Source organism: Melanostigma gelatinosum (assembly GCF_949748355.1).
Source record: "Melanostigma gelatinosum genome assembly, chromosome: 7".
In the NCBI taxonomy this organism is placed as follows: Eukaryota; Metazoa; Chordata; class Actinopteri; order Perciformes; family Zoarcidae; genus Melanostigma; species Melanostigma gelatinosum.
In genome coordinates, this window is record NC_136640.1 from 12,265,462 (window position 1) to 12,279,374 (window position 13,913).

Below are 13,913 nucleotides of genomic sequence, written 5' to 3' on the forward strand. Positions count from 1 at the left end.
CAAAAATGGATATGAAAATCTTGTATGCCCAGCATTTAACTTACAGATCATACTGAGGAAAGAGACGTGTATCCACAGTGAAGAGTATAACGTCACCCAAATGGAGACACGTTGTGGGGTTCAGAACTCCAGTTACACTTGTGTCTTTCACGTCTTCCTTGGTATCACTCTTGTTTCTCTTCCTGCTGCTGGAATTCATTTCTATTTCTTCACCACTGATATTTTCAACTTCGGTGACCTCCCACAGAACATCAGAATTTCTTCCTAAAAAAATGGCAGCACAGGACCCTCATCATGGACCCTCATCATGGATCATTCATTATTGTTTGTTTAAATGAAGAAAAAAAAAGGTTTTCTTTCAACAAACCAGCTGAGCTCTGAGTGTCCCACTGTGTGGTGACAGGAAAGAGTTGCTGAAGCTCCTTTGGGAGGCTGCTGAGGAGGCAGAGGAAGCCTGCCTCTGCAAATCAGACAATAAGGTATAAGATGTGTGAGACAAATAGAGAGAGAGAAGATAGACAGAAAGCCACTTTGTGTGTCTTTACCTGTTGTCTGAACAATGTAGACAGCATGGGAGGAGTTGAGATGACTGTTACACAGAGGAGTCCCCTGGGAGTTAAAAAACGTCTCCAACAAACTGCCTGAGACCCCTGTCACCTACACACGCACACGCACACACACACACACACACACACACACACACACACACACACACACACACACACACACACACACACACACACAATAACAGTGTTTGCCATTTATAGGTCACTTCAACAAAAGAGACGCTTGTCCTACTCGTTATCCTGCGATAAAGACGACATTGTGTGAAGGTTTTGAATACATTGCCAGGTAATGTAGCTCTAACTATTCTTTGTTTTTTTAATGGCAATATTGTATGGATATCATAAAGAATACTTCTCGGATACAGTGGGTTTTTAATTGACCCAAAAGCATGCCTTTTCTCGATATTTATTTTTCTTTTGTGGATTAATATGTTGCTGTGTGTGTTTATACAAATTTAAAACTGCCTTTGCTAACCTGACTTTCATAGCGCCACACCAGCTCCATGTCTCCATTGGACTGGCAGTTGAGTTTTAGCTCAGTAGCTGGCCTTCTCCTACAAAGGCCTCCACACGCAGCTCTTCCAGGAGGCTCTCTGCAGACACACAGACCTAGCTCCCCATCATAACCCCGGTAATCCTCTGCAGATTGACACACCTGCAAGAAAGTAACCAGTGCAAAGCTAAAATCAGCTACCGTAAATGCTTTATTAGTACTATAATCCTTTTTGAAAACAAGCAAATATTACTTATCTTTTCTCTGCTTGGACCAGCTTTCATACATAAAAAGTGTCAACTTATGCCCGGTTTGAGTGTGTAACTAGGTGTAAGGTCATTTGTACCAAATACTGCTATGGAGGGCCGTGACAAAACGAAACACTGCATGGGTAGTACACTGAAGGCCTTGCTATCTGACAGTCACAGGAAGCAGTTAATGGTTAAATATTAAGTGGCACTAATACAAGCCTCTGCTAGATAAACTATTGTCAGGTTCATGGAGGAAAGGGCAAAGACATCTAGGTTGTACTCAGTAGCCTGTTCTATGAATGTAGAGTTTGTTTTTTCAGTGTGTTCTGTAAACAGATCACAGTCTACAGTCACGTCATTCAATCAGATCATCAGGAAGAGTTTCGTGTTGTTTTGTGAAAGACATGCCAATTACCTTTGCTCTACTTTAGTGTGTAGGTCTACATCTGTGTGGGATACAACTGCACAAAGTCTGACCTGCTGCCTGCAGTGAAGTGCCCACTGATATCTGTCCAGACAGTCTCCGTACTGTGTGCGAGTTCTTCCGTCTCTGCAGACATAGTAGAGTTTGTGTGCACACGCATCTCCTCTGTTGGTAGGTTGGTAGCCGATGGTGCAGTGGCACTGCCCATCACTGGTCTGCAGAAAAGCCAGCAGAGTTCAAACATCGTATATAATGCTGCATGCAGTTCACAGTGTGGTCCGTTTGTTACCTAATTTGCTAATCTGGTCATTCATTCCTTCACTGACAAAGCATATCAAACCATATCTACCGTATCTGTCTTCTTTCTTTCCTTCTTTCCTTAATTGATCTCCTCATCTGTTTTTCCTTCCTCCCTCCCTTCCTTCTTTCCACCATTCATTCATTTATTCATTCCACATTTTTCCTCACAAAGACCCATGCATCAGTCAGAGAAAACAAATCTAATTTTCCTTATTAAGTGCTGATTAGGGGGCTAATCACCAGTGCAAGCTGCAACAGACGAGGAAACAAAACCCAACTGCGAAGGAATTTGATCTAGAGCTCTTTCAGCTTGAAGCAACAGATTGTAAAGTCTAAAGTTTCCTCTCAGTGAGGAAACGACTCTCACATGACTGTGCACAATGTTTCCTCGGATACAAGACAAAGAAAGTCAAGAGAATAAAGGAGGAGATTAGAAGACAAGTGCACAAGTGGGTGACTGGTAAAGTACCCACTTGTGTACTTTGTTTGTGCTGATATTAAAATGGTCACATGAACACACTTCAGAGAACACAAAAGGAATGACTGGGTTGATCCTATTGTACTATCATGTGAAAACCCTTTGTCACCTGGAAACTCTGTCCCTCTCCCAGACAGATGCAAGTGTTGTGACCGGAGAGAGGCTGCTGAGCGTCAGGGCCACAGGGAAGGGAGGCAGACAGGCCCGGTCTAGGACAGAAGTGGTGAGGTGGACACTTCAGACAGCTGTCAATGGACATAGCACCAGAAGTTGGCCCATAGGTTCCCCTGGGACAAGGGACTGGAATGAAGTTCCCCAAAGGGCAGTAGAAACCTATCAGAAATAAATATATATATAAATATACGCAATACAAATACAAAAAGGACTGGCACACAGGGTTCTGTGTCTGTCGCTTGTCATCAAAACCATGTCGAGAAAGTATACGGAAGAGGTTTGTGAAACTATTTGTTAACATTTTCAAATTAGTGATTAAACATAATGTAGAAAATAAGTACGGTCAAGATAGCTTACCTGGCTGGCAGGATGGCCTGTCCTGGAACTGTTGACTCAAGTTGTTTCCACTGACCAGAGTAAGAAGCACAGCATTCAGCCACCACACACACCTGAAACTCTTGCATCTGCATGTCCTTAGCATGGTTAATATGTTCACCTGCTGAAGTAAGGGGCTGGTGCACAAGTAACCTCTTGTGTAAGCTCTTTTCCAGACTCAGGGAGACCTTTTTAATTCTTTATCCAGGATCTGTTAAAAAGTCGCATGGTTGCGTGCCTTGTTACGGTGATAGCCAATAAAGTAGTGATGAAGATGGTGTAGCAACCTCACTCCCTTAATAAGCCTCCCCTGTCTGCTGTAGTCCTGCACACATGACCTGATCTGTCTGTTGGTAGACGGAGCTGCGAGGTAAGTAGTGGGCTAGTTAGTCTGCATAGCTTTCAATGGCCTGCTGAATGATTTATGAGGCCTGTGAGGTAAGGTGACAGTGACAGTGGAAATTAGCGGGGAAAACAGAGAGTACAGCTGCCTGGTGCTGCCGGGTCACATTACTGCATTTGTTGTTCTCAATCATACCATGAAACTGATTAAAGATTTTGCTTACAAGATACATCAACGCAGCTTTGCTTTAGAGGTGTCTTCTAAGCACGATGTGCATCACAGCAGCTGCTGAATTCACATTGAAATTCATATATCAGGGTCAGATATCTGCTCTGATATAGTACCTGACTTTATGCAAGACAGCTGCAACTTAACTTCTATTCAGATGATGAATATTATAACTGTTCATCTGTGTTTACGTGTTGATAATAAGACTTCTGTCAAGGTCTGTGTGGCCCACAATTGACGGGTCATCTATAGCAATAAATGTCTGTTTTATCTGTGAGCTGATAGTGTATATGCAGTATAACGTGCAAAATGCACACTGTATGCATTTATTTATGTAAGTGACCTGCATACGCTGTTACATGTTAATTTAATGTTAATTTATTTGGTTAAAAAAATACACAAAAAAGTTTTGTTTTTGTTTTTCATGACAACCTCTGCATACCTGTGAAATAACCAAGGTGAGATTGTTACCCTTTGTTCCATATTCAAATCAAGCAGGGAACCTAATAGTTTCTACAACCATAAATTCTTCATTCATGTGTGTGTGTACAAGGCTTTCTGTGGGAACAGTATGTTAAAGTTGCTATCTGTTCAACAATAAAAAAAACCATCTTACATCTGATATTGTATTGAAATAAATGTTGGACTTTGGATAAGTGGAATAAGCCACATATTTCATCACGGTAGCCATGGACTTTGACCCCACATTGACGTCTCATAACCAACTGAACAGGATTCAACTTTCACCTACACATCCATGCCACATGGCACTCACAAGTACTCCACAAGTTAATGAGATCATGGACAGAATATCATTGGTAAAGCCGTTCCATGCAAAATGTAGAAATGTCACAGTGTAAATGAGCGTGAAAACTCAACAATGCACTTAAAGTTGTCTTGTAAATTTACTTCTTTCTTGTTTTGCTGGTAAAAAAAAGAACACAGAAAAACATGTTTTGCATAATCAGCAGTGTTTACTTGTGCTGTTTCGAGATGCTCCGTCCTGATTTGCGGCACAAACATTGATTTGTAAACAGTTTATTGCATCCAGAACAAGCCTTTGTAACCAAGGCTCCATGAGAATTGGACACAATTGAAAACATACAAAACAGAAAAACCCACTTCAAATCTTGCATAATGCTAAAAGAGCCACATCAGGCAGTGTGGGTCAAACAAGTGACCCCAGTGTAAATACTGATACTTCTGGTTCCTGGCAAAGTGGGTCTTTGACGTAATAAGCCTGAAATCCACTCAGATTTCTAGTTGGCCGTGGACACACAAACTTGAACTTGTTGAACCTTTTTTGGTCGCTCTAATACACTTCTTCCTCATTTTTACCTTTTCTTTTTCTTTGGAATAAGGGTGCAAAGCCACTGCTGAGTTGGCAGCAATCTTTCTATATCATTATTATTACAGTGTTCTTATCTTTTGGCAGTGTTTTCATTGTTATTCTATCATGCTTCTCATCATAGTACTTTCTCCCTTTGGCACACTATCTTAAAGTGACACATCCTTATTGACATGACATGATTCCCTTAAATCAATGCTGCAAGAATGCTGTTAAGTTTCATGAAGGTTTGACAGTGGACGTTTTTGGCATCGCCTCACTCTGCTTGTTTGTGTGTGTGTGTGTGTGTGTGTGCGTCCGTGTAGCTCTGTGTGCGTATATGTGTTCCGTCATCAGTGTGACCCTCCACGTGTTGACTGTTGACACAGGCAGAGTTTGGGCTGGCTCTCTGATAACAAGGACCTATAAGTCGGATGAGAAGAGAAGTCACTCTCCAGAACCCTGATCTTCAGGTAATGGCTAGCCACTTCTTCACATATTGAACTTCTTCTTGTCTTCTTTCTTAGACAGAGAAGGGAATGTATGTCAAAGGAATTAAAGATAATGTATTCATCCTAAAATGTTTAGTATTCATTCATTTGTTTGTTCTAATGTTAAATACTTATGTCAGTCTTTTCTTCTGTCCCTACACAGAAAGTTAAAAATGCATCTAGAAGCTGTGCTCTTCGCCCTGTCATTCTTGACAACCTCAGGTATACACTGCTCCTCAAATACTGTGAACTAGCCTTTATTTTGCATTTGTATATCTCTTTTTTCATGTATGTTTTTTCTTTATCTGCAGCATACCGACTTCCCCGTTACACCAGGGAGGCAACCTGGACTGATTCAAAGGCCAACCAGGCTCATGACAACACAGAACCCAAAATAAATGTGGAGTAAGTTGACTAAACTAAGCACTGTAAACGAGTGAAACACCAGAAATAAATGTGCATCCGTACACTCAAGTCAAAGTGAACTGTCTATGGGGAACAAATATCAAAACATGTTCGAATAGAGTACTTTTGTCCCTCTTTGCTCAGTAGAATCTACAAGACCAACATTGACAGCAGTGACCTTTACGACCCAGAGGATCACAGCCCTGTGGCAGAGGAGATGAAACGCAAACTCAACATGGAGTCGGAGCGTCTGCGTATCCGTCTGCGCCAAGAACTGGCCGAGCTACAAGAGAGGTTGTCCCCATCTCCCGCCCACCTCAGCTCCACTCTGGCCACCATGAGGGAGCGTTTGGCTCCCCTCACCCAGCAGCTCCAGAGCTCTCTCAGCAGCGACACCAAAGACTTGTGTGGCCAGCTGAGCCTCTATCTGCAGGGCCTGGAGACAGCAGAGGTCCAGGCACAGGCCAATCCGGCTCTGTACCAGGAAGCCTTCCACTGGATGAGCCAAACACTGGAGCACAGCAGCTCCAAGGTGGCCGTCCTCATTAGCGACTTCCATACTAAATCCGTCGGGGTGATTGAACATCTGAAAGAGATCAGTGCTAGTGAGCAAGAGGCAGCTAAGTCAGAGCACTGGCAGGAAATTAGTTCCAGGTTGGGACAGGAAGTGAGTTCGCTGAGGATGGAGGTACAGAAGAGGATTGGGGCTCTTAAAGCAGAGCTTGCTGCTCTGCTAGAAACTGCACGGCCTGGTACGGCTGAAGTCGCAGCCAGTATGGCGCGGTTCTGCCAAAATGAAGCCCTTCAGAGCCAAGTTTTTCAGGTCCGAATGGAGAGGCTGTTTCAGGGGCTTGAAGAGGAGTTGGAGGTCCAGGGACCCTCAAGCCTGTCTCCTGCTTCTTCCTCCTCCTTGCAGGAGGATTTCTCAGTGAAACTTTCTGCTCTGATCCAAGACATTATGCACTCAGTGCAGTGACAGAGACAATTGTACATTTTTGCACAAAACTACCAGTTTAACTGCTCTATGGTCCTATTAAAGTGTATAATTTGACATGTATCCACGTGCATACATTTGGTCTGCTGTTTGCTATTGTACCAGCAAAGTAAGTAGCCTGTAAATATTATGTGTTTGCTTTTGATTGATGTACTGTATTTCTTTCATTGTGCATGTGAATAAGTGTGTAAATATCAGTATATGTTTACAGTGCATGAAATATCAACCACAGAGTGCTGTGCCAACCAGAATTCAATCTTTATTTTTAATATGTACAGAACAGATCTGACTTATATACTGCAGATGATGCAGTATGTGCATTGTGCAAAATATATATATATATGTGTTTATATGTAAATAACTGTTTTAAGCAAGGGGATTCTGTACATGATACCCAAGATCTGGTAAGACTGTCAGTTGGCATACTTGCGAGCCATTATCAAAGCAAATCTATGATAACATACCACATTCAAATGTTCTTTAAATGCTTACATATTTAATGATTCTTTTTCAAGTGTGACTGTTCCTTTATATCCAATAAATGACAAATTCAGATGCATCAAGTATTCACAGAAGAGTGTTCATTGTCACCTGACAAGAATATTTGAGTATTACCGGTACTGACAAATCCCAACATTATCAGATTTTGTGTTCCCACAATAAACATACAATAACAATATGGTATGAGGTGAAGATCATTTGCCAATTGATCTGTCAGTTAAAGGCATGGGGTAATCCTCCCGCCCAATAAAACTTCTTCAGGGCGAACCAGCCACCCAGAAGCAGCAGCGCAGCAGCAGCCGAGCCGAACACCAACCCCACGGCGAGGGCCGCCACATTCACATCTTCCCTCTCTGATGCCACGTCATTACCTGATGCACGCAGGGAGATCAATTGAGATTGCTTTTTGTGTTGTCTTCCAAGATCTTCAAAGATGTTGAAATGTATTTATAATGATACATTTGATCAAAATATACTCACTGTACGCAGATGCATATGGCCTCTCTTTAGAAGGGGAAGATAAAAAAAGAGAGTCAGAGGAAAAAGTAAACTTTATATCATGGGTTTTTTTTTCTTTTTGCTGGGTCTTACCTTCTCCGGCAGCAGTGTAAAGAGGTCCAACTGAAACAGTAGCCGAGTTTCTGCTGTCTCCTCCAAAAGGAGTCACAGATCGTTTTCTTCTCTTTTTACAGGACTGACAAACAACACACATTCAGTTGGGTTTAGTTGGATCTATGTTATATTATGTAACACTATGGCTTCTCTATAAGTTTAAGAAATAAGTAGTGATTTGTTTTATTTTATGATAAAATAGAAAACTGTTGAACCACAATGTCCCTGATTCAGTTATCTGGGTCAGTTATCTAATAAGACCATTAAATACCTAAAAAATACTGTATATCCACAAATTTCTAGTAATGCTTTAAGTAGCAACTTTTTAAATGAATCAGATTTATTAAATATTTCAGTGTGACTTACTGTCTGCTGAACACTGTGGATAGAAATGTTCTATTTCTATATTTTTAAAAGGGTAAGTTATACGGTGATATATGCATCATACATATCTCTGCCAGAGAAATATTGGCATGGGATACCTTTGAAAACTGCTTCAGCATTTCTTTCTCCGATTTATTCTTGACTTCTCAACTTACAGACAGGATGTCTTGACATTTGCTGGGCTCACAAAGTCTCAGTATGCAGTGCAAATAGATGCTGGACTTTTCCTGGTCGCGGTGCATAACAAAGCGGAAGGCCTCGAAGTTAAACCAGGCAAATATTGAAAGTCCATTGCTTGTCACAGATGTCCTTTGGTCCACTGAACAGCTATAGAGAGCAGAATTATTTAGATTTAGTTTATATTTTAAAATGTGTGGAAGTTATTTTTTCCTCTGTGTAAGAAGCTGTACTGTTGAAGTGTGCGTCCATACCCTGTGAAGAAGTTGTGCTGCTCACTGTTCAACATGTTATAGGCAGTGGGAGTGCCATAGCAGTGATCCAGCAGTACATGGAAACTTAAAAGAGGACAGTGGGCCAATGATTTACTGTTTGCAAGAAGAAAACTCTGTGCTCATTTTAATGTCAATATTTGTTTTCCGATAAGCGGATTCACTATAAACATCCGCTCATCCAATTGCTAATTACTTACTTTCCTGTGAGGTTAACAGCCTTGACCTCCACATAGATCCTGGTGCGTAGCTCAAGTCCTGTAGAAGGTACCACTAACGGGTAGCCGTAGTCAGAGTCCTGGAGAAATAAGAAATCAGAGTAAAATAAGTCAATAGAAACAGCTCTATGGTGTATGTCAAAGGTAACTGGATGCCAACTTACATTAAAAACATTCATCTTCAGGGTATCAATGAAGGTCCCATTATTATCGCTGGTCGCCACAGAAACTGAGGATCTAAAAAATCATGGAAAAGAAAATGACTGTCTTGTGTTAATCAGACAAAATGGAACAGGGTGCAGTGACATAAGGTAGTCACAATGGGCCCAGTGCACGCTGGTTATGAAGCACGCACACACATGCACACACACACACACACCATGTATTGTCTCGTTACATGATCAAATAGAGACTTGACATTTGACATCAGCAAAGATATTATCCAACAACCATCATTGTATGCCTGTATATGAGAAAAACACCAAAGAAAATAAGACATTTCTAATTTAATTTAATATTTTTCGTTTATTTATGGTTTCTATAGTTAATGTAGAATAAGCATATAGTTCTGTTATTGCTACTGACTATTTGACAAAAACAAATTAACATGTATTGAGCATATATAGCAAATGGCACCGTTGCAATGTTCATATGAGATCTAACTTGTGACTTCTAACGAGCATTTTCAAGGTGGCAGTCTCGCACGGGCCTGATCTCTGCCCTACAGCCCCCCTACTCCCTGCGCCCTTATGCAACTGAACCTCCTGCACTGTCTATATGGACACCTCTGATAGAGTATATCAAAACTATCCCTTCTGCACAATGTAGGCTCATTTTAAAGGAAGGGCAGTTACTCACGCCGCCATCTGTGTGTCGTTGATCAGGTACTCCAGCGGGTAGCGGCAGGAGAAGTGATAGTAGAGGTCTGTGGAGTAGCTGATCAACCCCTGGTCAGATCTGGGTGTGTCAATGAACCCGGTGATGATAACATACTGGATATTTAAGAAGTTGCTGAATTGACCTTTGGGGTCCGGGGCCTCATCCACAATCTGAACAACACAACAAAAGAATCATTGCATGACCTTCCTCTATACTGCCATATAACCCGAAAAGAAGTGGCACAATGTGTCCATTAACAATGTGTCCACAATGTGTACATTATTCTACATCCTCTACTAGACACCTTCTGACCTGCAGAGACTGGCGGCAGGGGTTAACCTGACTGTGGTTAACAGGAAGCTGGTAACGGATGATTGGAGGGTCCACGCTGGTGTCGATAGAGCCCTGGCACTCCGTAGCGTTGTGTTTCCCGTTCAGAGCCAGGTCTGTGGTGTTGAAGCCTGCCCACTGAGCCGTGCACAGGTTGATCACCAGGCTGATCGTCCTGGCGCCACAGACAACTGACAAGTCTGAATTGTCTATAAAGGAAAAGAAAGGAGAAACCGTGACTGTTTTGATACTGCAAGTTGTTTTCCCTCATTGGAGTCACAATTTTTCAATTTTTTTCATTTACTGCTGCAGTGAGGAAAAAGTCCATTACAAAAAGCATTGTGAAAAAGTCATTTTCACAATTAGTATTAGTCACCAATTACCATCTGCTCTGATATTTGCAGAATACTAATACAAAACAAAACATCTGGCTCAGTAAAGGTAATAGTTCAACCTGCCTGGGGTTCTTTCATACTCAGACGAGCAGTTGTAGAGACACAGAGCTGGCTGCAGCATCACAACCAGCAGAGGGAGACAAAGATAGAGAGTCATGCTGTCTGGAGGAGGCTCCGTTCGATGGATAAATCCTGTCATCACACAAAGAATAAAAAACAATATCAACAATAATAAAAACACCAAAATGACACTGAAAAAACAATATCAACTGAGTCAGAGCAGATGTGGAAAAAAATATTATTTCGAAAAAGGCACAAATTGGTGAAAGTACCATTTTTGTGCGACTATAATTTTTAGTATCAAAAGTTGCAAATGTTTTGCTTCGCGGAATCTGTTGATGTTTATCCTAAAACGATGTTGGTAAAATCAATGAATTTGAGATATAGACCCATGAGACAGTTTTACCTTTGCTGGTACCCGGTGTCTCGTGTCACAGAAGAAGTTGTGCAGTGTGGCTTTATATTTGACAGACTCAAGACACATAAAACCGTAGAGGTGTGACTCTCAAGCCCTTCCTTCAACTAATTATGGCTCCCTTCACATACATACACATACACACTTTCTCCACGTTTCTACCGTGAGTTGTTGTTGGGGGCGGCAGCAGCTCCTGGCAGGGATCACTGTCAGATCTAAACCCAGCAGATGCATCTGGCAGTGGGATTTGACATAGACCCCTTCGGTTAACAACACCTACTGTATCAGGTTTCTTTCCATCCAAACATAAATATTGAAGATGATTGTTAGTTGTTGGCTGGTTGTGTTGAGGTTTAAAATGGTGTTAAGGAAATGCATTTCACCAAATTCAGGCACTTCCCTTGATCAGCACTCTACCGTTGCATGGTATTGCTAAAGTAATGACCAAAAACTTGCAATTCAATGAATGGAATTAAATTAATTTAAAATGATTATATAAATTCTGATTATACTGTATCAAAGTCATCTTTAATTGATAACTGTGATAATGTACTGAATTACAAATAAGTTACAAATCTACTAATTCAGAACCAAAAACATCAACTCTTGACTCTCAAAAGAAAGACGTATATTTCCTAAATCATTGTTCAGTGTCTGGAATAAAGGATTCAATTTCTTGTGAATGAAACACCTTGAATGCTTGAAAGGTGACGCTGCTTGCCACAAGCAATGAAGTCCACAGCCAACCAGCATTAACCTTTAACAATTTCCCTTGCATGTCAAACCTCTCCTCTATTGTCTCCATTGACTTGCATTACAGGTAGTCTCTTTAGGCGACAACTGCTGCTGCTCAACTGAGAAGCCCCATTGTTCCTCAGAAATATAGAAGGAACAGGAGCATCAGTGTTTTTGTCAGTGCCCATGGTGAGAGAAGACGTTCGCTACACTATCCATAGATGTGTCCCTCTTTTACAATCTCTGAGTCCTCGTCTGCGTCAGAGAAATGTACGGTACCTCCTCGGACACTTGTTCTGAAACAACTTGTCTGGCATTCTTCTGAACTCTAATCACATTCTCCATTTCTTTCCGCTGTAATCGCTCTGACTGCAGGGTCAGAGATAATGTTTGGATGGAGAAGTCTGGAAAATAATGTTCACCTGTCCAAAGGTTGATTGGTCTGCATAAACCATAACTGACCTATAAATTAAATAATCATGTAAAGTGCTAACAGCACATCATTTATAGCATATTGACATCAGTCCCCAATGAAAACCATGTATCTCAAATTTTAAGGATTTGGGTTATTCAGTGTAAGGATTAGGTGCTGAGAAAATATTCCGACTTCAGAAAAGCTAAATGTATCTTTTTTTAACAACAACAAAAAAAAAATAGAAATGTACCATAAATGGGCCATTATCTTTGGAGGCTATCGTTAGATACATCAGACTTAGTGAACATGTCTTCTGTTTTTCACAAAAAAAGCGATGATGGTTACTGACATATCATAAACAATGAAAACAAGGCCCAGGGCAGGACACAGATTTAGCTGTGGAAGAAAGAGGATACACTGGGAAGTTTATGAGGACATACTGTACTCTGTGGGCATGTGCAGTAAAGACGGTCATTAGAGTAGCTAATGTGAATGTAGCATGTCAACCAATTCAGCAAATATGTTTAAAAACTGTTGTAACACTCCAAAGTTGAAAAGGAGTTTTTGTCTAAGCGTACATTGTTATGAAATATGAATCAGTGAATGCCTTTCGATGGTACCAAAACAGCACTGTAAAAATAATCCACTACGAGTGAAAGTCCTACATTTAAAATAGCTTCAATCTTATTGTAAAAGTATAAGTATTTCAGGCTAAATGTACTTCAAGTATGAAAACGTATACTCCTAATGCAGGACAATGTCCATTGCAACTAATATATTTGTAGATACAGTATGCCAATATGATAGTTTTAATACTGATGCATGCATGCATATGTAGCATTTTAGCTGTTCAATTCAATTCAATTTATTGTAGCCCAAAATCTCAGAGGGCTTTACAATATGTTCACATACGACATCCTGTGTCCCGGGACCCTCACATCTGTTGTAGCTATACTTTATATAAAGTTGGGTATTTCAGTCCAGTGGTTCTCATCCTCGGGGTCGGGCCCCTCTGTTTGACCCTTTGACCCTTGTGAGATTATTAATGGGAGAGGAAAGAAGAACAAAAGTTTCTGCTATTCAGAATTATTATCATTTTCTGGACTTCCCTCTTGTCCTACTTTTACTGAACAGTTGTATAAATGAAACAACCTGAGAAGTTTGGAGGGGAAATATCTCGTTGTGGAACAACTGGAAACAAGACAAGGAGCCACAACAAGACACAGTTTGCTGTTTTTATAAGTGGCCGCAAGACAAAAAGATCGGGAACCACTGGTTAAAACTTTTAAGGTGTGTTTTTTATTTAAAATCTTAAAAGTAACTGAAGCTGTCAGATAAATGCATTACAGTAAAATAACAATACTTCTCTATGAAATGTTGTGGAGGAGAAGTATATTATAGAAGAAACAAAGAAGCAAAGATATTCAATACTATTACCCCAAAATTGTACGACAGTAAAGTACTTGAGTAAATATACTTTGTTAACTTGTCCCGACTGGTGTAACAGTCGTTAACAGTGGACAGTAACAGATTCATTTCAAAAGTGAATGGGAGTTGCTGCTCAGCCTCATTTCATCAGTAGTTTGGTGTCATCTGCTGGCCAGAATTGAACAGACAGCATTGTGACAGTGCTAAGTACTAAATGGATCAAGTACCCCTTAAATTCAAACA

General features: G+C 40.8%; 2 protein-coding genes across 2 annotated transcripts; one reads left to right on the forward strand and one right to left on the reverse strand.

Annotated features, from left to right (window-relative positions):
- Positions 1-5,623: 5,623 nt before the first annotated feature.
- On the forward strand, positions 5,624-6,831 carry LOC306779613 (uncharacterized protein; the record flags this gene model as incomplete). Its single annotated transcript, XM_079271581.1, has 3 exons — positions 5,624-5,672; positions 5,762-5,855; positions 6,003-6,831. The coding sequence occupies 3 exons, from the start codon at positions 5,624-5,626 to the stop codon at positions 6,829-6,831; spliced, it is 972 nt and encodes a 323-aa protein (XP_079127707.1).
- A 732-nt stretch (positions 6,832-7,563) lies between these two features.
- Positions 7,564-10,774, reverse strand: LOC306779614 (zona pellucida-like domain-containing protein 1; the record flags this gene model as incomplete). Its single annotated transcript, XM_079271582.1, has 9 exons — positions 7,564-7,721; positions 7,942-8,044; positions 8,502-8,673; positions 8,778-8,861; positions 8,996-9,093; positions 9,178-9,250; positions 9,872-10,062; positions 10,205-10,431; positions 10,681-10,774. The coding sequence occupies 9 exons, from the start codon at positions 10,772-10,774 to the stop codon at positions 7,564-7,566; spliced, it is 1,200 nt and encodes a 399-aa protein (XP_079127708.1).
- Between the last annotated feature and the right edge of the window lie 3,139 nt (positions 10,775-13,913).